Below are 26,897 nucleotides of genomic sequence, written 5' to 3'. Positions count from 1 at the left end.
GAGCAACAGGAGCATGAAAGCATCTGAGTGCTTCCTGTGTGCTGTGGTGGTTCTGCACACTTGACATGCGTTAACTTGCTTAATCTTCAAACACCTGCATTTCACACAAGAGAGACCTGAGACAGAGTGGAAAAGTAACTGCCACAAGGTCACAGAACTAGTAAGTTGCTTTCAATGGTGAATTAGTGGTAGCATAATTAAGCTGATGTAATTATGGTAAGATGATTTTTTTGTCATAACTCTTTTCTGGGTTTAAGTATAAATTGTTAAACTTTGATAATAATATTCCTTACTTTCCCCTCTGCTCTGTCAAGTAAATTATGTATGATAATCAGAATTCATGAAGTATGGTTTGAGACGTACATTTGCAAAGTCTCTGGCTTTCTCTCACATGAATATTCTGTCAAGATTCATGTATTTCTTAAACATATATTTTTTAAATAGGTTAAGCTTTCCTTGACATTTACTCTCAATTAATGAACATTTTTGGCATTAGTTTGAGTACTTCCTGAAATGGTTTCATTAGTCACATTTTTATATTTCCTCTTAGAATGTGTGTTGGGCTCTCTCAGCAGTGATCTGAGGCATCACATTTTCCTTTCATAAACTTTACATTCTCCTTTTTATTTACCCAAAATTTCTCTTGTCTTCTGGAATTCATTACTTCCTTAGAATTACTTCATTTTGTTTCTCTCTCTTATCACTCCAGTAGCAGTGGAAATTTTCTTTGGAGCCCATTTTCTCAGAATCATTTTTTAAATCACTTCATCAGAGTTATGCACATTGAGGAGTGAAGAACAATGAAACCGTGATACCCAGTTGCCACAGCTAGGCTATCTGCTAGGGCAGGCTCAGCAAATTATATATTGCAAGGGCCAAATGTAGCCTTCACTTTTTTTTTTGAATAAAATTTTATTGGGACATAGCCATACTCATTCATTTACATATTGTCTGTGGCTGCTTTTCTGCTACAGCTGAGTAGTTACATCAAGTGGTAGACTGCATGGCAAACAAAACCTTTAAAATATTTACTGAACTGGACCTTTACAGAAAAGGTTTGCTGACTCTTGCTCTATAGCATACTACTTTCAGAAGATTAAGGTATGTCCTAAGCATCTTTTCAGTGCTTTAGATTTAATGGAGTTCTTTTTTTTAAATAAAATCTTAGTCTATGGCCATGCCACCCTGAACAAGCCCGATCCCATTCGATCTCGGAAGCTAAGCATGATCGGGCCTGGTTATTATTTGGATGAGACCTCACAGATTGCAAGGAGTTGCCTCGCCTAAAAACCAAGAGTTGCCTCGCCTAAAAAAAAAAAAAACTTAAATAAAATTTTTATTCAACTGAGTAATAAACTGAGTTGTTTCTGTAATATTGTTTTTTAGATATAAAACAAAGTTGTCAAAGGAGTAGTAAAGTTGTAGACTCTTTTTAGTAATCTGTAATCAGAAATCTTACCTGTATAATCAGTCATGTAAATTTTTGTCAGTATTAACAAAACAGTTTGATTTGGAAAAAAAAATTTCTTTGAATGCTTAATAGGCATCAGGTCCTTTGTGCTCAGTCTTTGGAATTTGGAGAGCTAAAACACTTTTCCTGCCCTCAGAGAAAGACTTGTCAATTTGAACCAAATAGATGCAAACCAAAAAAAAAATCTGGAAAAATTAGCCTAGATCATAAATAAATAACAGATTGAAAAAAAATGTTTCATGTTGAGTAAATTATTTTAGTTTGTTAACATTTTGACCATATCTTACATTACTTCAATCATATTTGTGAAAAAAAGGATGTGCTTTGTTTCCCGTTATTTTGGTAAGACAAGAAATATGGGAGGCCAAATAGGATCACATTCTACCCTGTCAAGTTTTCTTCACTTGTCCCTCCGGGATGCCTGCTCTCCCTGGTAGCTGCTCTGCCTCCCTTTTCGAGCTGCCAATTTCTTCTTCGGTTCACTCTTGCCTCTGGATTCTCTTCCCTTTTATTTGTTCTCCTGAATCCGCCTCCATGAAGCATAATCACAAGACTCCCCTGCTCTGACCCCCACTCCTGTTTTCTACAGCCCACTCAGTGAAATGTTTTTTTGTTTTTTATTTTTTTGATCAGCATATAAATATATAACTGTTCCAAACCCCCTCTCTGCCATTCTTTCCCCCCACTTTTATTTTTTGTACTCTAAACTCTGGGTACTAGAACTACAATTTACATTTTCCCATCTCTTGATTTTCATACGCTTTTCTTCACTGTGTGAAATCTCCTTTATTCACCTCTGCTTTTCTATTTCTTGCCTGAATCTACTCATCTTTCAAATGCCTTCCTGTTTGAGCAACTTCCTCTGTTCTTCCTCCCAGCCTACTCACAAACTCCAAGCTAGAATATTTTCATGCCATGAACATCCATAACACATTTTCTGCTTTCATGACTTAAGAAGATTATTCATGAATCTTTTTCTGTTATGTATGGCTAAGCTCTAAATTTCTTAAGGGAAGAGCTTTGTTTTTGTTGACTGTTACATTTCTATATCTTCTTTAGTATCTGATTTTAATGTTAGTATATAATAACTGCACAATTGGCTTTCATTTGAGTGGATGAATCAGTCAGTCCTTACCAGCAAATATGAAAACTCTGATGTGTTATTTTAGCTGATGAATTTTAACTTCTTTGATACGTATTAGCGTTAATGAGATTAGATCAGTTTTCAAGTTAAAGGTCCGCTCTTCATTTATTAAGAAGAAAGACACAGTAGTTGCCAAGGGAAAGTGACTGGAATTCTGTTTTTCAGCTTCAGAAAGTTACCCAGCACCACCTGTCTCCATAAACTCTACTGAGTTGTAGCACTAAAACTGTATTCTCCAAGGATTTACACACAGTGTAAAAACTCTCAGTGTGCTCAGAATCATCACAGGTAGGAAGAGAAAAGTCGATCTCTTGCCTAAACATTGCTGCCAGTGAAGAAAAGCAAAATAATTGTCTTTTTACCAACTAAGGTGGAGACAGTAGACAAAGTAAACAAGACAATGAAGAAGGGTCTTCTCCTATGTGTTAGGCAACAGTTTTCTGGAAAAGCAATTTAGGGTATTTAACCTTAAATTAAAACCGATCCTTCATTGAAATAAAGTGGGCATTGAATCAAAGTCATGGGCCACATAACGTACAGAAAATAGTCAAAAGTGTCTCGTCCCTTATTGTTGTGTGAAATGGACTTTGCTGTGTAGACCGCTAACTTTGTAAACTCTTCTGGTTATTCTGGTTGTCTGTACTGGCTTTACCATTTTAAGACTCTTTCCTTTGGTACTTTACAGAGTGATGGAGCTTGTTTTATCTCGTCTCCATTTTGCATTCTATGCATTAACTTAGTAGCTACATGGGACAGTCTGGTCTTTGGTGGACTACATTATGTGCTCTGAGAGGCTTGAGTAAGAAATGAGTGGAATATGTAAGGAGTGTGCTGAACAAGAACATGGTGTAGAGCGGGCAAAATTCAGGCTGTGGGAGGATTAGTCATAACCACTTACAGGAAAAATTATGTTGTAAAGATAATGGATCATTTGCTTCCTGAATGAGCCATTCAGAAAAACCTTTGCCAAATCACTAAACTTGCCTGATGAGATTTTGTAGATACTCCTACTCAAGTACTGGTTGATACTGGAGACTGTTCAAGTTGACCTTTCCAGCCTTTACAACTTTTAATTTATTAATAGCTTAGTAAAGAAGGTATGGGGGACCTTTTCGATCTGCAAAGGGTATTGTTAAATTAGAACATGATTCTTTTTGTGTGTGTTGATAAAAACCAGGAATAATTTTTTAAAGCATCAGTTTTGGTTATTGTTTGAAAAGGGAACAACCTCTTCCCTGCTCTGAGATTTTTAACGAGAGCTTTAAGAATTAATCTTCAATGTGTGCTGTCACAAGGTGTAATCAGACTTGACCTTTATAAGTTTAGCACCTTTGGACTTCTGCCCTGCACACAGTTAACAAGGTAAAAACAAGACCCTGTAAAGTTTCTTAACTGAAATAAAATTTAAGTGCCATGTGGTTAACTTCCTGTTATTTTAATAGAACAATATACTAGTCACCTGAAAATTTGGAATTTGAATGTGACAATATAAATCTTTCTGCCCTAATTTGTACAAATGTTTCTAATATTTATGGCTTCAGTAACTATCAGGGATGATTGTCTCTGAACCATGTATTGATAGAGTGATAATTTTTAATGCATTTTCAGCCCCCTTGAAGGTTATAGAAGGTACTACACTTTACCGTGGTTGTGTTTTTGAAAGTTGCACAGAAGGCCCATGTGAATATAAATAATAGTCTCAGAACAAGCCAGAAACCTACCCTTGACATTGTACACACACTGTACATGAAAATTTCCTTTTATGCAAAATGGACAATGATAGATTTGTTTCTTACAAAGTACATATAAATAGAAACCTTGTAGATTTCACATTTGAACTCTGGCATTTACTATGTGGAGGGAACTAGGGGTGAGTCCCTGCCTCCCAGAGTCACATAGTCAGGTAGGGAAGGTGAGAGGTGTAAGCCGCATGTGTGGCCAGGACCGCCTCACACCAGTAAAACTGACCCAAGTGCCAGGTACAATGAGAAGTTGCTTCTTTCGAGCTGGGAAGATCGAGGAAGGATTTGGGGGTTGTGGTTTTGAGCTGGATGTTGAAGGATGTGTTGCAAAGATTATGGGGAAGGGGATGACTAAAGTGGAAAAATGCTTCTTGGGCCAATGTCTGGTTTACGTAGGCTGGAGACAGGACACATTGGGGTGGGGGGGAACTCCTTAGGTGTGGTTAACAGCATTCACCCTGCATTCTCCCTCTCCTCTGCTCCTGGACTGGGGAACATAAAGATGAAGAGGAAGCCTTGGTCATACTCCGTAGTCCTCTTTTTTGTTTGACCGTCCCACTTTACCATAGCATGGTAAATTATGGAGAAATAGACTCGGGAGAAGAATGGGGGCGGGAGTAGGCAAAATGAACTGCAGTTTAGCACAGGGGGCTCTTTATCACATTTTTCTTCTTTTTCCTTTTTCAATATTCTCTCCTTTTCCAAAGCTTGGCAAAGTACATCACAGGAAAGGGCAAAGAAAAAGGCGGTTCGAGTTTCAGTAGCTAACCATCTTATTTACTCTGCCTATACTTATATGGGATTAAAGAGCATATATTAAGTAGTGTTTGCAGAAAATAAACAGATATAATGCTGAGCATACAAAAATAATCTTGATGGACCCTAACCCTAGTTCTTTTATGTCATCATCATAGTTGTCAACTAAATTTTATTTAGGATCCATGAGATGCACAGACTTGTCTTCCAACATAGTAGATATTAAAGTTTTGTTTTGTTTTGTTTTGCAGAGGCGAAAGGATGTTTAGAACTTTTTTTTTTTTTTGCAGAAAAATGATACTTAAAGGAGCAATCACAGCATAGGATGTTAGATAGATGTAAATCTTTTACACTTTTCATTAAATTTAATCTTTCATAATATGTGTGTTTTCCTTCCCCATAAAAGAAGAGAAAAAGTAAAATAGAGCAAAAAAAAATAAGCTTGAAAAATAATCAAACCTGGTGAGTAATTTTTAAAGCTACCTTGTGAAGAAACATGCCTGCTAGAGAGCCTTAAAGGAAAAAAAAAAACTGTAGCATTTCAGGGCTAGACAGTAACTAATTTAGTTCCTGCTCTGTATTTCTTGTCAGGCTTTTCTTTCTTTTTTTTTTCTCTTAAAGTGAACATATTTTATCTTTTCATAAAATATTGTTTCTTCGCCTTTTGAGATACTATGTCAAGTTGAAAACTATTCTTTGGTAGATCTTTCTGTTTGAGGACTGCTCTAAGAATTTGGCAGCAATTCTACTCTATTACGGCAAATTAGACACTATTAAAGCGTCTTTATCAGGGCACTGCTGTTGTACATTAATGTGTATATGTGATGAAACCACTTCCTTACTGTTTTTAAAAATGAGGTTTACATTTAATTGGAGGGTCAAATGTGTTTCCGGAAAATATACTTTGCCCCTTTTAAAATGTATTTATTGTATAAACTGAGAGTTTTCTTACTCCAAACGCTTGGCAAGAGGTAAATGATGAATGTTGCTCATTGCTGAGGAGCTTGGTGATTGCATCTTTAAGACTGAGCAAAGGAGGTAAAAAGCTGAGACACCATCCCTTCTGAACTTTCTCCTCAAAAGATAAATTGGAAGGAATTTTCTGATTGGCCATAGGCAGTCCACCGAGAGGTTCTTGAGAGTTCTGTGGAGATGTGGTTGTATATGATTGTAATCTTTGTTTTTCAGCTTCTGCCCCTTGCTACAAAACAGCAAGAGAAGGAAATCAAGGAGCCACGCCTGTAATTTACCAGATAAGCCCAGCAGGGTCAATAGACAAACTGAGTTCCCAGAAAAAAAAGCTGCAGACATCTGAAGATAAACCACTTCGAACAGCTCTTATCTTAAAGCCAACCTAGAAGACTGATTCCCAGTTACAAGGTGAGTCAAGAGAATGCCAGCTTAAAATCAAAAGTGGAGTAAGATTAGGCAGGGCTTAATAATACATTTTATCTAAAATGCGTAGGCTTAGAGAATGCTGGCTTCCTGAAATTAAGCTGACTTGCAGATGAAGAAGGAAGAGTTTTCCAAAATCAGATGGTTCATTGTTCTTAGTTTGGAAATATGATAGGTCTGGATCATTCTTTGCAGACTTTAAGGTTGTTATCTCAGAGTCTGATATGCCTTAACCTAACCTAAGGGTTCTATTGCCAGATGTGACTGTTTTGGTCCCAGGGAGGTAAAACTGATTCGCTGAGTTGGCTCCTTTTTGAATGGCGCTTGTGGGGATTTAGAGTCCACTCTGTAGCTCCTTACTCATTCTGGACACGAGAGTGATTCTGAGAGCAATATGCTGTGCTGTCTACATGCGCAGAACTTTTGACATTGATAAATCTCACCATCAGAATCAGATGTACCTTCAAGCATAGTGGGTTGTAGTTAGTCATAAAACCTCTCTTTCCCCATCTTCGATCACTATATATCATTGGGAACTGAACTAATTACAGTAATTTTCCTGTTAACTTGATACTGAATCAAACTTTTCTATAGTAACAAAGAGCTTTAGTCATGAAAACATTCCAAATCAGAGGGTCCTTATGGGCATAGCACTTATCTGTCTGCATTAGCTAAACTAATGTACATGTATGTTATTAGGTTGTAGTTTACAAATAGGGGAAGCTAAATTGATCCCAAAACAGTGATTCTTACCCAACAATCCATTTAACTTCAAATGGGTAGTGCCTGTTACTTAAGCAGATTTTTAATGTCGAAGCAAACCAGAAAGATCAACTGGATTGGATGTTTATTTTAGGTTTATTTTACTGTCCTGGTGGCATTACTTTGCTCTACCTTATGGAATCTCTTAGGTCAGTATTGCCTAGGATCTCCTGATACTTGATCACATGCAAAGATGAAATGTACATGAGTCTTTTTGACTATCAGGTTTAAATTCATGGAAACAAAATAACTGGAAATTTGTTTCCACGCATTTGCTGAGCTGTGGCTTGACTATATGAGAAAGAAATTAAACTCATCTTTAAAAGGAAAGGTCAGTTGATCGGCATCTCATTTCCTTAATGAAATGTGTTTATTTTTACTCTTCTTTTGTCATAGGAATTAAGGTGTATGCATGTATACTCAGAAATGTTTTTAGAAAGCCCTTTTATCCCTTTTTCTTGGAGTTTCTATTATCAGCCTCACATTTCATTTCTCTTAACTCCCTGAGGAAAGGATTAATAAGACAAAAAAAAAAAAATGGAACCAAAGTAGTGAGTGCTTGGAAGACATTATTGACATATTAAACAGGTGGAAATATAGTGAACAACGTAAACTCAGTAAATCAGTTAACCAGTCAGCAGGTATAACATGGTTCGTCAAAACCCGGAAGAAAAGAAAGTACTGAACCCGGGCATGGCAAGGAAGCTGATGTTTACTCCTTTTTTTCTATTTCGAGGATCATGAGACATCTCCCTCGGTGAGTGGAGATGGAGAGAGAATATCCAGCAAAAACTGGCAATGCGAATACTATTTTACCTGCTCCTTTTATCCTCCTTGGCTTTCGTTCCTTTTCTGTCTCTCAGGTTGAGGGGTGTTTCTTCTGTTCAAGAGGCACCTGATTCTGAAGAGCTGAAGGGGCCAAGGGGAGGTAGCAGGCCCATAGCCAGCCAACTCTTCTTTCCAGGAAAGAGGTTTCCTTCTTGTTTAGTTGAGAAGAATGGGAACAAGGGACCAGGAAAGAATCTGTCTGGCAATAAGCGGTGCACCAGACCAGCTCTTCCCTGTACATTGTCTTTCTCAGTCTGGTAGGTGAGGCATTAGGGAAATGGGTCACGTGAATATCAGAAAGATTTAGACCTGCTTTGAAAAATAAATTGTATATTAAATACATATCCAGTAACAATAGAAATGAAGAGGTGAAAAAAGGGAGAATATTGTTCATGTCAGGGATTTCATACCGAAGAACTAAGAAAGAGGGAAATGTTTGTTTCTTAAGATTTATTTCATTTTTTGTCATTTTTTTTATTTTAAAAATAACTTTTATTTAGAAAAACTTCAAATTTACACAAAAGTAAAGGAGATAGTATAGTGGACTCCCATATAGACATACTCAGCTTCATTATCCCTTTCTGCTTTTGTTAGAAGTAGACATGAAGTCATATCCACCATAATGCTTCAGTATGTATCTCTTCATATGCACATTTTCCTACAAAACCATGCTTTTGTCACACCTAATGATGTGAATAATTCTCTGATATTATTTTGTACTCACTCCATATTCAAATTTCTCTATCAAATTTCTCAAAGTTATTTTTTTATAGTATAGGTTTATTTTCATCAAAGACAAAATTTGGTTATCAAGCCTCTTAAGTCTCTTTTATCTAGAATTTTAAGTTATTTACTTGTTGAAAAAACTTAGCCACTTGGGCAATAGAGCATTCTACATGCTGGGTTTGGCCAATTGTTGTATTTTAACCTTTTTCTCTATCACACAAATTTCTAGGAACTAGAAATTAGATCTAAAGGCATGATTGAATTCAAATTCTACTTTTTTGGCAAGAATTCTTCTTCTGTTGTGCTGTGTGCCTCAGGGGACATGTGTGGTCTTTTCGTCCCACTTTTAATGATGCTAAGATTGAACAATAGTGTCAGAGAGTAATCCTGAACCCTCTATTGTGAAGTTCCCCCGTCAGTTCTTTTCACCTAATAATTTTATCCATCTATAATCATAGCCCGAATATATTATTTCATTAGATATTGTGAAAATGGTGGTTTCTCCTCACCCTCTCCCCACCCCATCCTATCATTCATTCTACATTTATTAGCTGGAATTCTTTGTAATTAATATTTGGTGACCGAAATGCAGTTCATACGGGAAAGATAGGGTTAGTGCTTAATACTTCTCTTTGAATAGACAGTTTCAAGTTGGTGCTTCAGTTTCTTCAAAAAGTGATCAAAGATGTTTCTTTGTTTGTTTGTTTGTTTGTTTGTTTGTTTTAGGGGAAAAGTTCCTCTTTTTCTTGAGTATTATTGTAAATTCATGGCTTTTTAAAGTATTTATCAAGTTTTAATTTGTTGCAGTGATTTTTTTTCTGGGTGTTTAATAAAACTTTTCTTTACTGGGAACCCTTTCAAACTGGCTCCTGAATATACATACAGAAAAGATAACCTGTCATAAGTGAATCACAAACTTAACATTCCTATATTATCAGCACCCAGTTAAAGATACAGAACTTCCCAGAAGCACCACATCCCATTAATTTCTTTGACCCTACTCTGTGATACAACGGGATGCCTCAAGCTCTTCTTGTTTATTCCAGTCTAACAGTCAGCCATTCCAAGGAGCTCTGATTCCTTTTAGTAGAAAATGGAATTTAGAAACTATAGCCTGGGCATTTGGGGTGCTCATTATTATCAGTTGTCAGTGTTTCCAGACTTTTTCAGGGGACAGGGTAGAAAAAAATATATATTTAAAAATTTTAAAAATTATGAGTTCATACTGATTTTTCCAAGTTAATTTGATGGAGTTTTAATATTTGATTTTATGTTTCTATCTCTTTTCTCTTACACTGAAAATCTTGGTTCAAAATAACATTACAGAACTTATTTGCTTTATCTTTTTCAGATGAATAACTTGGCATTAATACTACTAATTGTTTTATTTTTGTGTAGAGAAAAAATATAGGTGTACTTGCCTTTTATTATTATCATTATTTTTGGTGCTTTCAAAATTTATGTATGAGGTCAGAAGATGAATTTTTCCCTTAAGAACATTTTTAGTGTTAATGTGATTTTGTTTCTTGGCAGTAAGAGTCAATCTATTAAGACTTCGGTTCCCCAGATAATTTGTTATTTGCAACTCATTACGTCATAAACAGGAGGTATTCCAGAAGTGACAGTGGGATTATTGTACTCTTTAAATGGATCATTTCGTGCTGCATTGAATGCATTTATTAGTGTCTGCCTTTTATAGCAGTATAGGTCCAGAAACAGAAGAAAGATAAATGCTCCAAATGAAATAGCCTGCAAGTACCCCAGTGTTTTTGTCTTCTTGCTTCATTTTATTTGACAAACAGATATTTTATGGCTGCTTATTTTGGACTTTCTTTTCCCTTGGTTAGTCAAGTGATCAAGTACTTTGACTTTGGGACATATTTTATAACATTTGACCCTCTGTGAAATGTGTTTATTGAGAATATGGGAATAGGTAGTCTTTCTCTTCTCTTTCCCCTCCCTCCTTCCCTCTCTTCCTTCCTATAAGTCTTCTATCTATTCTTCTTTTCTTTTCCCTGAAACCAAGAAATTCTTTGACCATGGAGCTAAGTTTTAAGCAATGGAAAGAAAGAAAGGTTGCTTCATTCCCTTTTTAATCTCTCAAATTTTTTGCCTGTCTTTCCAAAGTATCTCATTCCCAAACTACTGTAAGATTATAATCCAGCATTTGTGAGTTTTTTAAAAATATGTTTTTACACATGCAAAGATGATTAATACTTTAATTAGTCTAACTTTGAGGGGGTTTGAAATTTTACTTTATTGACTTTTCATATCAGGTGAATAATGCTGGGAAGTACTATGTGCAGTGGACCAACAAAGAGATCCATTTGGACAGGTTTGGCTTTTAGAGAACAAGGATATATCAGGAATAATAATTCTAAACTTTGACCCAGTAAGGAGTGATTACAAAGATGTTAGACTAGCACAAGTCTTACCAAAATGTCAACTGAGTATGGCTGGCGGTAGACTTTTAAAAGTTTGAAATTTCAGAAATAACGACAGTGAAAATAGATGTGTCTTTTTATCATGTGTCTTATATTACCCCTACTATATCTAAAGTGTTCCTCATTTATGTAGGCATTCATTCATTCATTCATCTAGTGAAGTCTATTGAGTACCTACTCAGTAGGTACCGGTGCTATTTTGGGCCCAGGGGTTAAAATAAGGAGAGCATGAAGTGTAATAGGTGAAGTCTCCAGGGATAAACAATAAGCCAATAAACAAATATTGTAACTACCGAGTGATTTAAGTGCTATGAAGGAAACAAAAAGAATAATGTGCTATAAAGTGATAGAGTATGTGCCTGTTTGTAGGGGGCATGAGCTGAGAACTGAAGGACGATCTGCTGACTAAATTTTCATGTCTAGAATACTACATTTGAAAGTACTGTATAGTTTATTTGAACAATAACTACAAACTTGGCATTTGAATTAATTTCAAAATATATAATGTTTTTTAGCTGGCACTATACATAGTTAAACTATAAGATTAAAATCTCTTATTTTGTCAGCTTCTGAAAACTGGAGGAAGTCCTGGGTGAAGAATATATGGGGAACTCTATAGTAAATTTATAACTTTTCTATAAATCTAAAGTTATTCCAAAATAAAACATTTAAAAGAAAACGTGAAGAAATACCAGGCTTTATCACAAATCAAGTACAATTGTTGTAGATCTAGAAAAGATGAGGAAGCCCATCTTCCTTCCAGGAAGGGACTGCAAGGAAAAATGGTGGATGTTGAGAACTTATCACTCAAATGGTCTTGACTCTAGATGTTTATCCCATTAATCATTTTTGGACTAGACAAATTTTGCCATTTTTTAATACTTCATTTTACTTTGATAAATTTCAGAAATTTAATAAAACTTACAAATAGAGTTCATTTACATTTTTCCTTTTTTATTTTTAAATTTGTTTATTTTCTTAAGATACTCTTGGATTACTTAGGATATTATCCTTCAGGTGGAAATTAACAATTTTTTTTTAATAGAACTTTTAAAATGCTGGCATTATAGATAAGAAAACAGAGCCCAGTTGGCAATTCTTTACAACTACTGCCCAGTGTCAGGCTTATTAAAACAAAATGCTGGGCCTCATCCTCAGAGTTGTGGATACATTACTAGGTGAGCTAAAATTTCCATTTGGAATAAGTTCCCAGATGATCAACTGATTCTTTTAGAACTCCATAGTAAACAATTAGCAAGTATTTCCTAAACTTGGGGTTTGGGGACGAGTACCTTTTTTCATCTCAATTCAATATCAAGTGACGTTTTAAACCTTCCTTTGAATTCCTTAAACTTCCGCTTAACACCTTTGTGACCACTTTGTGGTCATTATCACTAAAGACCAAGATGTCTTTTTACCACTCTCAACTAGTTTCCAGTAAGAAACTGTTGCTGTTGTCTCCTATTCTCACAGCTCTAAAGGGTTTTTTTTTTTTTTAAAGTCCTTTTGCTATTGTTTTTGGTAGATTTTAGTGGTGTTTTGGAGTGAAATAGATTCTGTATTCAGTCTTCTATCTTTATTCCAATATGCATGTATTTTAAAGCAATTTTTTCTTTCTCGATTTCCACAAAATCCCATGAGATAAATTGGGTACAGAAGTATCTTTCTTGCACTAAGGAAGTAATGACCACGAGACACAAAGTCATGTGATCTGAAAAAGGAAGACTCAAATTCAAGCTTTTTGACATCCATTTTTTCATTAATTATAATGTACCAGGAATTCTGGACCTCAAATATGGTTTTTCAAGCCCTCAGGATTCCTATTCCTTCACTTGATATAAACATCTCAAGTATTTTTTTGACACTAAAATAATTTTAATAAGTATGTTATTTCATGATTCTCTTATTTATATATAGGCTATATTTTTAATAAGGATAGGACGCAAAATCTATTTAAAGACATAAACCGGTACATTAGTTTCTATTTTGTGGATTTTTGTTAAAGTATGAATTACCCTCCCTCCCCTTCAAATTTTGTTTATCTTTTGATGGAAAATTAGCAAACCATTCTCATAGGGGCTTTTAATAAAATCAGTCTCAAAATCGGTACTCCTGAGACTTAAGTGTCCTGAACCTGCTCATGGAGGAAGGTGATGCTCCTGTGGGCACACAGTGTGTTTTTAGGTCTTTACTCCTCACAGGGTCATTTGGAGGAGAGGCTCAGAAGAGAATGCATAATAATAGTAAGCATTTTATACAGATTATTGGATTTACTTCTCACAGCTCCATGAAGTAGATGTTATTATCCCTGGTTTATAGATGAGAAGACTGAGGCACAGAGAGATTAAGTAAATTGCCTGACGTTTCATAGCTAGGACGTAGAAGATGTTGGGACTGGTTTCAAACCCAAGCAATCCACGGTATTTTTTAGTAAAGGAAATAGTGGGAAAAACATCAAAGGACATAGGCAGTGGAATAATGGTAAATGTTTAAAAATCGACTCTCAAAAAAAAAAAAAAAAGTACTGATTGTATGGCATACATACTTCCACCATGGCCAATTTCAGATTCCCAGGACGATTCTCTGAGGGCTGAGCTAGGGAGAGATGCACACAGTCGTCTTCTGAGCTGGTACAAACTGACTCCAGTTCACCACTAGAGCGTGCAAAAAATGACCACACCCCAGCTAAATGAGTTTACAAGGTTGAAGAATCTGGGGCTTGAGAGTAGATCCTCAGTTACTGTCAGTTGTTCCTTTCCTCTTGGAACAATGAATGAGCATAATTAAAAACCAATACTTGTGCTGAATGCCCAAGGCAAGTAGAATTATGGGCACCCTGGTATGTGGGTGAAGGTCGAATAAAAATTGCTGTTTTGGAGGGATGACATTTTAAAAAATTTTGCTTGAGGTTCCTGACCATGAAATATCTGTGACTAGGTAGATAATGGCTACTAAATTAGGTAGGTGGCAGGTGCAGTAATTCTGTGAAGCCAGGACAACCCATCAGTGCTGTTTTGAAATAATTATGCTGCTGCCTCTATTTCTATTCATACTATACAGCTAGCTCAGCAGGAGGGAGAATCCAGTAATGCCCCAGGCCTCTAGAGTACCATTAGCAGCCTGGCAAGTTTCTTTTTTAGGACGATCAAGAGGTGTTCTCTTGGGAATGTTGAACTTTGTGTAGTTTTCTCTCCAGCTGACTACTTACTGAAAAGATGGGGAACTACAATATGTAAATCATTTAGATTATTTCGGGTTATCTTTGGGCAAATACAGTAAAATCGAAGAATTGACATGAGGGTTATTATCTACAGGCAACTTGTGAGCACAATCAACTGTTTTTAATGGATAAGATGGAGGACTTTAGACTTAACTAAAATGATAAGACCAGCAAACCATCCGAGTAGTTTTTGTGGCCCATGACATTACAGTAATGAAAGTGACATAGTCCCCACCCTCAAAGATCATACCAACTCAATACAAATAACTATGGTGTAGTGTTTGTTCGATAATATATGTATGCATAGGTATAGAAGTAATACAGAGATAGTGACAATTCTGTATAATAGGAAAAATTTTCTAAAAATGAATCCTAAGCACAAAATAAGATAATATTAATCCTCACATGTTATAAAAGTTATTATAACCGATAATATAGGAATTTTATTATTATAAAATATACATAAATTTTGCTATTTTAACTATTTTTAAGTGTGTAGTTCAGCAGCATTTAATACATTTACCTTGTTCTGTAACCATCACCACTATAATCTGAATGTCTGTGTCCTCCCAAAGCTCACATGTTGAAGTCCTGGTCCCCAAGGTGAAGTGTTAGGAGGTGAGGCCTTTGGAAGGTGATTAGGTCATGAGGGTGGAGCCCTCAGGAATGGGATTAGTGTCCTTCTAAAAGAGACTTCAGAGATATCCCTTGCCTCCTATCATGTGAAGATGCAGCAACCAGATGGCTGTCTAAGAACCAAGAAGCAGGGTCCTTACCAGACACTGAATCTGCTGGTGCCATGATCCGGGATTTCTTAGCCCTCAGAACTGTGAGAAATAAGTGCTTGTTGTTTATATGCCGCCCAGTCTGTGGTATTTTGTTATAACTGCTGAATGGACTAAGACAACTTACCTTCCATTTCCAGAATTTTTTTCTCTTTTAAACTGAAATTCTGTACCCATTCAACATTAACCCTGCATTCCCTTCTCATGGACCCTGGCAACCACCCTTCTGCTCTCTGTCTCTATAAATTTGACTACTTTAGATACGTAATATAAGTAGAATCATATAATACTTGTCTTTTTTTGTCTGGCTTTTTGCTTAGCATAATGTCTCCATGGTTCATTCTTGTTGTACCATGTATCAGAAGTTCCATACTTTTTAAGGATGACTAATATTCTGTCGTATAAATATACCACATTTTGTTTTTCCTTTTATCTGTTGATGGACACTTGGGTTGCTTCCACCTTTTGACTTTTATGAATAATGCTGCTATGAATATGGGTATACAAATATCTGGTCAAATCTCTGCTTTCAGTTCGTTTGGGTAAATAATCAGAATTAGAATTATGGGATTATATGGTAATTCTATTTTAAATTTCTTGAGAAACCTCCATACTGTTTTCAATAGTAGTTACACAATTCTACATTTCCAGCAGCTATGTAATAGGCTAGTTCAGGAACATTTTTAACCTAAGCCATTTTGTCTGCTTTAGCCAATTCTTCAGCATACCTCAACTCAGTACAGAAACTATTGTTTTGATAGTGAATCACTCTAGAGGACATGTGCTGCTAATCAGGTTAATTGGTACCCCAGTAAAAGTTCACACACACTCAGTGTGGATTTATAAATTGTTATGTAAAGTTACAAAGCAGAGGCAAATTTTTTGGTATTTCCTATTGTTGCCCAAAACTCCTTGTACTCTGTTGACAGTCAGTACCTATTAGCAGCCATGGGAACCATATTTATTAATATTATTTTTCCTGTTAAATTATGAATTATGACATTACCAAAGCTTCCTTTTCAAAACATGTTAGCAAGGGTCAGAAGCCAAATGATGAATGATAATATGGCTGGCAAATCTAAGAAAATTAGCACTGGTAAAATTATTGAGTGGTAGTATCTAAATGACTTTGTCAAGAATCCATAGTACATACTCCCATTAAAATCAAATGTTCTTTGATATCATTATATTAAATATGTTGTACAGCTTTTATACCCATGGATTATTTTTAAATTGTACTCATAATAATCATTTTAGAAATATAACCTCACAAGGATGCATTTTGATAATGTGATTATCTCCCTAGGAAAATATAATGCATATATATCCACCACTTTTCATATCATTTCTGGATGTGAATAAAAAGCTCCATAAATTTGTATTGTATGCCATCAGTAATGTACCAAACTCTAAAAACCTGATTCATTACTTAGTTTATTTGTTGATTAGTAAATCAAGGGTCAAACGTAGTGAAAGAATTTGTTGCGTAGGCTTTGGTGTCAAATAGATTTCATGGACTTCCTAAGCCCTACTTTCCTCATCTGTACCCTGTGAATTACAAGAAAGTTACTGAGAATGGATGGAAAGTGCGTGACATCTAGGACCAGCACGTAGAAAAAGCCTGCTATTTTCATAGGTGTTTTTTTCCCTGACATGATAGAGTAAGCTAAGGAGGAGGTAGTGATCTCTTTTTAGGACTTCGACCTCAAATAATATTTTCAATGTGCTATTTTTTACTTGATAATATTTTGAAAGGCCATATATGTTTTGTTAATTATAAAATTAGCAGAAGTCCAGAGAAGAAGGAAAAAGGATTGCGTGTGGAAATAGTTGAAGTGGTAGTTTGGTTTTTTAGGATAGGAAGTATTCCCTACTCTCTTTCTGATAACAATTTTTTGAAGACTCAGTTCTGAGAACAATTCTATGCAAAATGTCCGCAAACTAACAAAACCTGAAATAGGAGGAGAGAGCCGGGCCATATTCCTGGACTATAAAGTTCATGCCATGTACAAAATTAAAACTAAATTGGAAAATATATGTAATTATTAATTCTTGGGGCCTATGTCTTCAATAGAAAATATATTAGCTCAAATTATAGTTTTCAAATAAAGCCATTATCACATTATAATTTAATAGAGATTGAAAAATGGCTGATTTAAGTTGACTTTAAGGGAAACTTCCATATGAAAAGTTACAAATAAATAAGTAGAACAATTAATTCTTAATTTATTGAAGAAAGTTTGGGTTCAAATCACCAGAGGCAATGTGACCTAAGGGAAGTGAAATATAAATGTCTAAAGTATAGTAGAACTATTTCTCCCTATTTCAAATCAGATCTTTCACATAGTTTTATGTAATTTGTACAACGAGAAGTGATTTTTCCACATATCACTTGAATTGCAGAATACATAATTACATTGCCTTGTTACTGTAATTATAAAGGCCACACAACTTGAGTGTCAGTGTTTAGAACACCCATATCTTTCTTCTTTATGTTCTTTTTTAAATAAAATATACACAGTAGTCCCTCTTTATCTGCAGTTTTGCTTTCTGTGGTAAACTGCATCCAAAAATATTAAATAGAAAATTCCAGAAATAAACAGTTGATATGTTTTAAATTTCACACCATTTTACAAGTACGTGATGACATGAGTTAAAAGTATGGAGGTTAACTTTTTTTTTTGCTCTTTTTTCTATTTGTAAGATGATTTCTTCAATTTTATCTTTATAATCTATGTACTGACTAGATTTTTTTCTGCAGTCATTTTGTGCTTCTTTAATATCATTTTAATTACTGCATTTAAATTCTGGTATCATTGTTTTCTTAAATTTTTACCTATGCCAGTTTCCATTGCTTCTGAGACTGACTTATCTCTTATTCAAAGACTCCATTGAAAAAGTTATGAACATGTAAAGCACTTGTGCTCTAAAACTACCTCTTTTGCTAGGATTAACATTCCAAATAAGCCCGCTCTCTATCCTCTGCACATAATGATTTTTTCTTCTTTTGGGAGGATAATTTTTCATAGTGCTTTATACACACACACTTTTTTTTCTTTTACTTTTTTTTTTGGTATGAGATCGCTCTTTTTCGAAAGATTATTTGCGCCAATTATCCTTGTCTCCCTTCATGTTTACGTTGTTAACGTTTAAATTCTCCTCTTAAAATTCACCCTGGAGGGCTTGATGAAGGAGAATGCAGGCTTGTCTTATTCATTTATTTAGTAAAGGGCCTTAGGAGAGTGGGGAAGGATTAGAATTTTGGTCAATCACAGAGAACTTCTTTCTTTGTATTCTTTTCTCCTCTTTAATTTTTATAAATGACTGCACCAGAAGCCATCCTGGGGGTGCGTTGGGACACATCCATGATGCTCTTGGAAAGCCAAGACTGCGGAAGGCAGCAAAAGGCAAGGCAGAACGTGTACCCGCTATGCCTTGTTGGCCTCAAAAAGCTGTTTAATTTGTCGTGAGCCTTTTCCCTGTGCATCTTGCACCTTGCCTCTTCAGTTTGCAGGAAACTGGTGGGGTTTGGAAGATTTTCTTCCTGTAACACCACTTCACTGTCTTGAAGAGAGTCGTACTGCATATATTCTGGATTGGTCCCTGAGTAAAGATTCCTTAGGTTTTGTGGCATGTGGTGGCCACTATTCCCTAGTTTAGTTCCTGCTTTTTTAGTAATTTTCTAAGAATATGTTTATTAGATCTTATACTGCCGTCTTCCTAGAAGTCTTCTTGAAATCAGTTCTTGATTTTCTTTTTCTCACCTATGAGTTAATGACCTTGGAAATAAAAAAGATTGCCTATCCTTTCTCTTTAAGGAAAAAAAAGACTTTAATATATAATGACAATGTAATGAGCACAATATATAATGACAATAATCATTTACTGCTCTGGTGATGATCTTGGGAAACTAATTTATTCCACCCAGCTGTACAATGACATTTGCATTGATAAGATCAATTGATAGGAATGACCTGCCCCAGATGGCTTGGGCCTAGGATTATCTCATTTGGCTCCTCCCAATTCTCTGTAAATAGTCATGCAAATATTGAAAAACACAAACCATCAATAACCCAAACAGTAACTTAAAAAAGAATCTAGTGTCAAAATTATGGGGGGTTAGACCCTAGTTTTATGAAGGCTATATTCCAAATTGAGGAAAATCCTGATCGAGCCAGCTCTTGATTATGATAAACCTCAGCCACACTTGCAGGGAAGGAGGGTCTTGAGAAGGGGCAGAAAAGGCCTTGCTTTTCTTACAGTGTGTCCTCATGCTTTGAGGTCCTGGTTGGCCCCTTGAAAAAGTGGTATCAGCAACTCTCTGTTGCCCCAGAATCCTGAGTGCAATTCTCCGCAACTCCAGATTAACTCATCAAGGTTGAGAAGAGGCTTGGGAGGAGAATATTTTGATTTGGGGTGAAGGTATAGTAGGGGAAGACTTGAAAGATGCCATTTTGCTCCTGACTGAGTCACTTAGAGATTGTAGGGTCCAGCATTATTTAAAAGAAAGTTAAAAGGAAATAGGAATAGAACATTAAAATGGAAGTTGTATCTTTCAAATTCATGGCAAATAAAAAAAGTCAGTTAAAACCCTATAAAAATCAGTATTATAAGAAAAAGCAGGTTAATTTTTAAAAAGCCATAAAGCATGAAAGGAAACAAAGATGAACCAAAAATAAAAAGTATTATATGGCAGGATTAAGGCCATCTATTATAACATTAAATGGAAATGAGAAAACTTCACTAAAATTATATTTTTTTAAAAAACAGCTCAACATGATCATTACTAGAGGAACACATAATACAAAATGATATACAAAGTTTTATGTAAAAGGTTTGACAGATTTCCTTAATCTCTTGCAAAGAGAAAAGAAAGCAGGCAATATCACATAAAGCAGAAAAGTATTGAAATCAACAGAGGGTCGTTTTTCTAATAATCAAAAGTGAATATACAATTACTATAAACTCTTCCATGATGAATCTCATTGTTTCAACCTAAATCTCCCAATAGAAGAATGCTTAAATGTATTGTGGTATATCTGTATGGTGGCCTTTTATGTAGCAATTAAGGTGATATTAAAGTTTCTTTGTTTATAATATTATATTGATTGAAGAAAGCATATTGCAGATACCATGGATATCCTTCTCCTACTTTGATTAAAGTAAAATCAAAATGTTGATGTTGTTATTACTAGGTGATGAACTAAGAGTCATTTTAAATATTTTTATCTATACTTTTAATCTTTTTTTTTTATGGTAAATATAGTAGGTTATATTGTTGTGCCCTAGTATTCACTGCCTCGCCCTCTGGGAAAATTATACTTTCATGCATCATTGATCTCAATTTGGCCATATGACTTGTTTTGGCAAATAAAAGGTGAGTGAAAGTGACAACTGCCATAGCTCTTTTCCTCCTTCACATGGGGGTTGTTTCTTCAGCCTGGATGAAGAGGATATAGAGGATTGCAGCTGACCTCCAAAGGACATGTAAATGAATGAAAAATAAACCTTTCATATAAGCTCTTGAGATTTGGGGGCTGTGTTATCACATCACAACTTAACCCAGGCTAAGTAGTTTCCAGTTCCCAATGTTTTTCTGAACACATACAAGATATGATGCCCATGCAATGTATGTATGCCTTACTGTTGAATTACATACTTGAAACTTACTGGATTTCATTAACCAATGTCGCCATTAAAAAAAAATTTTTTTCAAGAAAAAAGTATATTAAAAACTAAAATTTTGCTTGCAACTATGTAACTTTCTGTATTTGTCTTTAAAATAGTTTATTGTCATTTTGATTAAATAAATAACTTATGTTTCACACACAAAAAAATCGAGTTGTGATACCTGTGAAACAGTGAGTTCTAGAAGTCTTCCCTGACACTTTTGCTTTTGTCAGGTCTCTGGATCATATATTTGAACTTGAGGTCCCTCTGTGTAAATGCAAATGTTACAGCACTTAGGAACAATTGTAGTGATCCCATTGATAAGAAGGAGGAATGAGATAGGAAAATGAGATGTTCATCCTTCATATTGCTATTATCTTTAGCCACAATGCTTGTCTCATTGAGTATGAAAATTATGCTGGTGTTGACTTTAAAGTCTAGGTCTTTTGGGGTGTAGAATTTTGTTTAGGCAATTTCTGAAAATGTGCTTTGATAGAAATGAAAAATTTATTTTTTATGTCACAGTCGTTCTTATACTGTAGGAGTAAAGAATAAGGAGGTGCAACCTACTGGGAGAGTTTAGACTTACTTTTGTAATGCATTTTGAAATGGAGCAAGTGATCAGCCCTTCATTGATAATTAGATTGGAATGATCTTTAAAGGTCATCTCTCAATCTTATATTAGATACCTGAAATCTTTTTTGTTAAAGAAAAACCACAAAAATTAATAGAAACAACAATAGCCTCAAAAATGATTCTTGGAATGAATTAAACTCTCTCAATCACCTTCTCTTCATCCTTGATATTATTCCAGATATTCGTAATTGTAATTCAGTCAAAATGTTGCTTTCATCATAGATAAATTACCTTGAAAATGTCGTTTTAAATTCAAACATAAACCAAGATGTTAGCATTGGTGTTAATCAGGAAAGTGCAGTTGGATGTGGTTAAGGAAAAAAAGAATACAACAGAGGAAATCTTGGCCCTCGATGTAGCTTAGATTGAATTTACTGACAAATGGATAATAGTTTAATGAGTTTGGTGTCTCAACCTTATCCCTTGGGGGCACTTGAGCACATCACAGAACTTCCATACTTTCAGCTCAGATGTCAGCATCTACTTGTGAAAATATCTTGGACCAGAAAGCAAAGTACTTCAAATTAAGGACCTGAGCAGTGAGTGTTCTTGCTTTCTGTTTGCTGGCACCAGAGCTTGGTTTGAGAAATTTTACTCACATTTGTTAGACTGCTTTCATAAAACAAAAGGATTAGATGATTATCTAACAAGTGTTGGCTTACTACTACCTTTTGCCAATACTAAATAAATGAAACCTCATCCTGAGCCAACCAAAGAGCTCTACAGCTCTTTATATTTCTTTTGGCCCCCAAAGTAGTTTTGTTGAAAGAAAAAGTTTCCTAGTTTTGGCAACAAGTAGCTTTTATTTTTCCTACAGTGGCAATGAAGTTGAAATCTTAAGAAAGCATGACAATTTTTATTCCCTAGAATGTCTACTTTTCCCAATTTATAATAATTTGCTTTTTAATTATTGGCATTGTTCTTTCAAATATTCTCTATAACCAGGTGGCCATTAAAATCCCGATTAATATATTTAGGGTCACATAATCTACATAATGCTACAGATTTGACTTAGGCTTGTATAAAATTTAATTTACTCTTAAGTGCAGAGTGACATGATCAGTACTTAAATCACTCAATATATTTGTGTCATTAACATAATCTGTTAAACATTTGTGTCCAGCCTAAATTTTTCTGAGCTCCCACCCACCGTTCCAAATGTTTGTCTTCATTTAAAAGCCTCATTCGTACCTCAAAGATGACATGTCTAAAACCGTTCTCGTGACTTTCTGTCAGTCCTGAATTTCCCTTGGCCAGTCCTTGCTCAGAATGCCAGAAACCTAGGAGTCGTCCTCAACCCTGCCTTTTCCTCTTCCTCCACGTCTTGTCACAACTGACAGGACGAGGTGCTAAGTTTTCTACCACCTCTCTAGTCTATTATCTCTTGCTTACTGAATTGGCCTTCCTCATCTTCTTTACTTCCCTAATTTGGTTCTCCTCATGACTGCCAAAGTAGCCTTTTGAACATATAAATCTGGTTATACCATGCCCCTTTATGGCTTCTTATGCTTAAGATAAAAATCAAAATGCTGAACATGGCTAACAAGGCCATGCAAGGCCAGGCCTCTGCTTTTCTTTGACCCTTATATCACTCTTTGTTTCTCTGTGCTCTCATCCTGTTGGTCAGCACTAATTCCTTGATCAAGCCATGCTGGATACCCAGGCATCTGGTTAATTCCTACTCATCCTTCAGATCTCAGCTCAAACCCACTTGCTTAAGGGTACCTCTGACCTCTAGGCCCAGTTAGTTCCCTTGCCATGCATCCTCATAATACCCCATGCATCTTTATTTTCATTCATTCATTCATTCATTCAGTTTTGAGTTTTTGATCGATTGCCTCTCCCTCTGGACTGAAGTGTGGGTCTCACTTTTCTTTGGCCTAGAGGTTGATGTCTGTTCATCTCCAGCAACATTCTCTTCCCACCTGTGTTAATATACTTACCCAAGTGTTTCATGCTTCCTTTAAGGCATATAAACATTACAATGGGGGCTGTAAATTGGCCTTCTATCTTCCTAGAAGAGGATGTAGTTCACTTTAGTGGTCAATTTTTTGGGTCACAGATTGATGTGTAAGCTTTTCATCTTACACTATCATGCTTACCTTTTTTTAAAAAAATTTTTTTAGCAACCTATGTTGCCAACCGAACAACGCTTCTCTCAGGTACAAGTTTTTATCCCTAGTATTTAAAATGTAGACTTTCCTTATGTGACTACAAGTGAAAGATGAAGCGGCTCTTGGCTGTGGATAAGTGAAGCAACTCCAAGCGTTACCCCAGTTCTAGGACCTGCCTGTCAATCCATAGATGCTCGCAAGCCTGTTGTTTGATGTGTTGTGAGTCATATGTAGGTGTGCTGTAGTCTTGAGGTGCGAATAACCATGAATATATGTGTTCTTTGATCCCTCCTAAATGCTGGTTCACATGATGCACAAAAAGCATGAGTCCTTTTGCCTTTTGTGACTGACTGCCTTGTGGATTTAACCATCATGTACGTGAGATGGCTGGACTAAACTGAAGGCAAGCATGGACTGAGCTCTTGTTAGAATCCATTGGGCAGGGGAAATTAAATTTCAGAAACAAATGTACTTTGGTATGGGAGTCCAGAACATAGCACTGTAATCTGCTTTAAAACAAAGAGAATATAAGAGAAGACTAAGACTTGAGCATATGATTTCTTTCTGTTTTCTTTGTTGACAGACATCTGTTACATATTAACACTTTAGCCTCCACTGTAAAATCTAGAGGAGGAAATATTATTTCCTAATGTGTCAGAGTTCTTCCTCTCACTAATGCTTTAGTATTTTTTCCTAAATGTAATAATTCTTAATTTGTTTTTTAAATTATTGACATGAGTTTTCGTTTGTTTGTTTGTTTTGCTTTAAGTGTTTCAGACACCCTCAATATTTGTCTTCTTTTTTCTAGTCAGACCTGGTTTATGAAATGGACTGAAGCTGAAAACTCATCTACTTCTTTGTCTGAATTTGATACAAGTGGGATGTTCTTAAGTGCATACAACTAGACTCTAACTGCAGCTATGAGTTCAGACGAGAAGGGCATATCCCCTGCTCATAAGACATCTACTCCAACCCATAGAAGTGCCTCCTCTTCGACGTCCTCCCAAAGGGACAGTAGACAGGTAAGAGAAGAGTATAAAATGGCTTCTGTTATTTTGTGCAAATTCAATACCATTAGGATGTGATGGAATTGCCAATTAATTCTGAAATTTTGTTGTGAAGATTTTTATTTCACAGGAAAATTCAGTAATTTCTGCAGATCTGCCTGCCAGTGTCACAAAGATCCTGTTCTTGCTTTGGCCATTTAGGATCCTCTTTCAGAGTGCAGATCACAGGAAGGGTGTCTAGGGGAAGCCCTAGAGGGTTTGCCTCACTGTCTACACTTGGAAGCGGGAACCACCTTCTGGAACTGGAATGTTCTGCTCTTCCTCTCTTCATTTGCAGAGGTAGAGAGGAATCTGAACCTGCAAAATTTTCGTCCTACAAGTCTCTCATTTGTCTGCGAAGCACTAATTTCTCTTTGCTTTTTTATAGACTCTGGTAGCATTCAGCAATTAGGTTATGAATAAAATTGTAGTATCTGGGAATTAAGAGCAATGAGAACTCAGACAACGTTTAAAGTTATTGTTGCTTAATTATACTATTGATCCAATTCTGTAAATTATTTTTCTTACAGAGTTAATTGGTTACTGCTTCAGTGGTTATGCTATAGCCAGGGTTATGTGGAGATTAGTCGTATGGATTTCCTTCATTATCAAAACACGTGGTTGTTTTGTTCAGCACTTGTCTCAGTATTATTATTTGCTATTATAATATTATCTTATGATACGAGTTTTGTTGTGTAACTGGAAATTCACAATAAGCAAGTGATGTTAACTTTTCATAAAACTTTCCTTCGAGGGGGACATTCAATGAGTGTACATTCTTGCCAGGGTTTTTTCCCCTCCCTTTTTTTATGTTTTCAAAGTATATTGCCTGGTTTCAAGAAGTATGAATATCATTTATTCAGTAGTCCATAGTATAGACTTGGGTCTTGAGACTGCCAGTTCCAGATGTGAATTCATTCTTCTAGATGGTGGGAATGCATTCCTGTGAGCATTTTTTACTGAAACCTCGGTCTTCAAACCCTCCCAGCACTCTGTCTCCCATTTCTAGCAACAGATTCCAGGGGAATCTGTAAAAATCAATGATTTTTTATGTGTATATTTTTCGCAGATTCTAAGGCAGATATTTCTAATATGGGTCTTGGGGAATTTTTGGCATTGTTTTCTTTTGTTGTAGAGTTCAAAAAGGACATCTATGATCTGTTCATTAGAAGCAATTATATCATTAACTAAATCTGTGATTACACACAGTTATAATCTTTATTGCATTGTATTTGTAGAGTAAAATAAAAAGCACCATGAATGAAAACATAACTACATCAAGTAACTATCGTATACTGAGACGATGCTTTCTAAGTTTGCAATTTTAGTCTACCCTCCACCTGCCCCTCTGCCCGCCCTTGTTATAGCTTCTTCATTTTTCTCTTGCCCTGGGCATTTAAATGAAGAGACATTTTAAGCTGGCCTTCCTGGCAGCTGATGGGAAGGAAGGGATCGACCCAGCTCACCCTGGAGAATTGTGGCAAATGGAAAAGACTGATGACTGCTGTAGAAACATCTGTCATGCGTTGCTGATCTGCCTGTCACACCTGAGCTCCAGGCCAGCATGCAAAATGGAAAAATTGAGACCCTAGTCTGCTTGGGGGATTTGGAAGGTAGCATATGCGACTCTTAGCTGGCTTGTGAATCAGAAGTTTTGTAATAGGAATAAAGTAATGTGTTCCTAAACTGATAATGAATTCTAGAAAACTAAGAGACACTGTTCTAACAGTTATTATTCATTAAGGAGAGAGTTTGCTTTCATTCCTACATTTCTTAGCAGGTGGAAACTCGCCCAGATACTTTCTCCTTTAGTTCCTTCCTGCCTCTTGTTTTGTGTCTGTTCATTTCCCTCAAGGGAAAGAAGAATAAAAAACAGTTATCGTTCTGTTTTTCCTTCCTTATTCAATCACTTCCTAAAATTCTCTATTAAGTTGTGGAAATCAGAAATTTTGAGTGATCCCGTGACATGATATGAAGCGGTGTTGTTTACATACATCTATTTTTGTGTGATGACTATTCTCATAGTAAAGAGATATAGAGAAAGAAAGTGTGATAAGTGTGTCTTCATTGAATGTTACCACTCTCCTGATCTGACGGACATCTGTGCAGGTGGTGCCAAGTTGCAAAGTCCATCTTTATTTCTCTCCTAAAGGATCAA

At 35.8% G+C, this 26,897-nt stretch overlaps 1 protein-coding gene across 10 annotated transcripts in view; it reads left to right on the top strand.

Annotated features, from left to right (window-relative positions):
- The window catches only part of OSBPL6 (oxysterol binding protein like 6), a 179,696-nt gene that overhangs the window by 79,594 nt on the left and 73,205 nt on the right, over window positions 1-26,897 (top strand). For 9 of the 10 annotated variants that reach the window (XM_016152582.2, XM_016152590.2, XM_016152586.2 and 6 more), the window contains exons 2-3: window positions 6,302-6,493; window positions 24,502-24,715. In XM_016152582.2, the coding sequence (XP_016008068.1) occupies window positions 24,614-24,715 (102 nt within the window). In that variant the 5' untranslated portion in view covers window positions 6,302-6,493; window positions 24,502-24,613. The remainder of the gene's footprint in view (window positions 1-6,301; window positions 6,494-24,501; window positions 24,716-26,897) is intronic. The other variant, XM_016152584.2, reaches the window with a different exon arrangement.

Source organism: Rousettus aegyptiacus, unplaced genomic scaffold (genome assembly GCF_014176215.1).
Source record: "Rousettus aegyptiacus isolate mRouAeg1 unplaced genomic scaffold, mRouAeg1.p scaffold_m13_p_2, whole genome shotgun sequence".
Classification (NCBI taxonomy): domain Eukaryota; kingdom Metazoa; phylum Chordata; class Mammalia; order Chiroptera; family Pteropodidae; genus Rousettus; species Rousettus aegyptiacus.
The sequence above is the reverse complement of the archived record's forward strand: the minus strand, read 5'-3'. Positions and strand labels throughout refer to the sequence as shown.